Source organism: Symphodus melops, assembly GCF_947650265.1.
Source record: "Symphodus melops genome assembly, chromosome: 5".
Lineage (NCBI taxonomy): Eukaryota > Metazoa > Chordata > Actinopteri > Labriformes > Labridae > Symphodus > Symphodus melops.
The window spans coordinates 3739869-3742918 of NC_136695.1; the positions used below are offsets into that span (position 1 = coordinate 3739869).

At 47.1% G+C, this 3050-nt stretch overlaps 1 protein-coding gene across 2 annotated transcripts in view; it reads right to left on the reverse strand.

Moving 5' to 3' along the window:
• Positions 1-1518, reverse strand: part of tgfb2 (transforming growth factor, beta 2) — a 34508-nt gene extending 32990 nt beyond the window's left edge. For both annotated transcript variants that reach the window (XR_013779174.1, XM_079344910.1), the window contains exon 1: positions 417-1518. Coding sequence is in view for 1 of the 2 variants with exons in the window: in XM_079344910.1 (XP_079201036.1) it covers positions 417-762 (346 nt within the window). In the remaining variant the exon portion in view is untranslated. The remainder of the gene's footprint in view (positions 1-416) is intronic.
• Between the last annotated feature and the right edge of the window lie 1532 nt (positions 1519-3050).

A 3050-nucleotide genomic window follows, 5' to 3' on the forward strand; every position in this document is an offset into this window, starting at 1 on the left:
ATAGTACAGTAGTTAAAGGAGGCAGATCTATCATGTAATAATTATGAGAAAAAGAGATTATATCCATCAACTCTTCAATTGTTTGTTTTCTGTCAGTTTCCTGATGAGTTTTGTAAATAGTGATTTCATTTGGACTTTATATTTCACTTCTTTATATTTCTCTAAAATCAGAGACGACAGCATGAGATGATGTCTGTGATTGGTCGTTTGGTGCCAACACTGACTCCATCGTGTGAACAACAAACTCAAGGAAGCCCAGAGATGATTTATAGGGTTAATAACCAGACCCGTGTGACCCCTAAGTGTGATCGTAAAGGTCAAAAGGTCAACCGGGAAGACCAGCTGATGGTCAAACTGAAGAGGCACACACATGCACGCACGCACGCGCGCGCACACACGCACACACACACACTTACTCTCTGTAGAGCAGAATGGCAGCATGTCCACCTTGTGCACCTCCTTGGCGTAATACTCCTCCTCGCTGCGCTGCCGCTCGCAAGTCGCCGCGCGCTCGTTTGCCTTCTCTTGCAGGAGGTCCCGCGTGCTGTTGTAGATGGCCACGACGTCCCGGGATACCTCCTCGGGCTCCGGGTAGTCCTGTGGGGGGCTGCTGAGCTTCAGCTTGCTCAGGATCTGACCTCGGATCGCCTCGATCCGCTTCTTCCTAAACTGCTCCATATCCAGCGTGCTGCACGTGGATAGACTGAGCGCCAACGCGGCCAGGTCCAGCGCGAGGAGGAGAGAGAGGACGCACGGGTTCATCTTCTGCTCCTGAGGTGAGGAAAAACCAGAGAATCAATTCTGATTTCGATTTACCGTGAAGAGCTCAAGGAGCGTTTCTGCGCAAAACTCAGAGTGGGGAGCATTTACGCGCACGAGCCAAGCGGCCCCACAAATCCTTTGGTTCGGGTCCTTGGGTCCCTGACGGGTTAACCTGAAAATCCATCAAAGTACGAGTCTCACACAAACCCGGTGTCCGATCTCGGGTGCGGGTCTACCACAGGCGGACGGTGTGAAACCAGCTCCCCCACGGACACACAGCCCGGCTCGATCTGTCACGGTTCAGCGTCCTGATGAAGGTCCATGTTTTTATTCTTCCAAACTGGTCTGAGACCGGTAAAGAAAATTTAGTCCGTGTCCTGGAGGACTCGGTGTGGACTGATCCAGATCCGTAAAAACTCCGCACAGACCCCTTTGGGAAAAACTCTTCCTCAGCCAGAAACAGATCTGAGTCTTCCTCACACAACTTTTCCTCCTCACCCCATCTGTCGCGGCTCGGCTCGGCTCGGCTGTGCGCGTGCAGTCGGACAGCAGCGGCCGTCTCGAGCAGATTTATAGCAGACTGAAATTTCCACCACGCACCCCTGTAGGCAGACCTGCGATGTTCAGAGAGTGTGTGTGGGTGTGTGTGTGTGTGTGTGTGTGTGTGTGTGAGTGTGTGTGTGTGTGTGTGTGTGTGTGTGAGAGAGAGAGAGAGAGAGAGAGAGAGAGAGAGAGTGACGGGACTCCGGCTCGGACTCGCTGCTCGGTCAGACTCTCTCTGTGGTAAACAGCAGCGGGTAGTGGACCAAAGAGAGACCAAGAGCAGGGTCCTAAAGCCTGCCATATATAACTTTGTGTGTGTGTGTGTGTGTGTGTGTGTGTGTGTGTGTGTGTGTGTGTGTGTGAGAGAGGGATCAGTAATAATAGCTTTATGAGCTGATGATGGGTGTAAACAGTGTTTTAAGGTTAAAGGTCAAAAACGATTGTCTTAAAGAGACACACAACAACAACAAAAACAACCACATCAATTCTGATCAGCTTCATAGCACACGTTATTGACGTGATGATCATGAATGATCAGCTTCATGTAAAACTTTACAGCTTCAGCCTGACTGAACATGACTGAGCTGCAGAAGAGTCACGACTAGAGAAGTCCACTGTGGGATCTAAAACTTGTCATCCCGAGCCAGCACACACACAGTACGCCTTTAGTATATTAAGTTAGGATTTCAGAGTCACAAAAGTCTCAGTATTAAGGTTGATATGTTTTTTGTGTCTTTGGGAATTTAATGAAATGTTGAATGAGAGCGGTCTGAGGTAATGCTATAAGTGGGGTTCTTTTTATGGCGAAGTTTTAGAAACCCTGAACTGGACCTGAAGGGACTTGGATCACCGGTTCCAGTGATGATTCTACAGTCAGCAGGGGCCCTATGGACAAACAATTCATTGAAGAGGCCTCCAACCTTTACTCCTCTTCCTTTTTTTACTCTTTCTTTGGTCTTTGGTTTTCAAAGCAGCAATGCATGCTTTACTCCTCTGGCCGGTTCTAATCTTAGTATGGTCCAAAAATATGGAAGTTGGTGTGGTAGCTGGAGAGGTGCCAGGCAACTTTCCTTGAAACTGCTGAGGTGTCTTTGGGCAAAGCACTGAATCCCCTACAGCTCTGATAATGCTCTCTGTGTATTAGAGCATAGCAGCCCCACTCTCCATCTCTATCAAGGATGAATAAAATATGGAAAAAAACAAAAAAACGACCCAACACGTGGCTGTTTTTTATGTCAACAATAACACAAAAGGAATCATCCAGTGTTGCTCTGTATTGTCACTTCTCCTTTGTTGAGACTCTAAACCAATGGTGTCCAAAGTTTTTTTCTTGAGGGCCAAAATTGTCACGTTAGAATCACTCACGGGCCACAGGGTTTTTTTTTTTTTTTTTAAATATTGGAAGGAACTTTTTGTATTTTGACCTCTTCAAAAAATAATGTAAATACACAATAACTAATTGCAGTGAGAAACTGTTGTGTTCTCATTTTTTGGAAAGAATAGTCAGGCTTTTATAGGTCTCCCTCGCTAACATGAAAAAGAAAAAAAGAAGGAAATATGCCATCTGATGAGGCCTGGGGCCAAAATCTTCTGATTCTTCGAAGTCAAGGGCCACAAAAAATCCACTCAAGGGCCACAAATGGCCCCCGGGCCGCACTTTGGACACCCCTGCTCTAAAGCTACCTTCAGGAACACCAGATGTTTAGCATCCTTTACTTTCCTACCAGTCTTCCCATACACCCTCC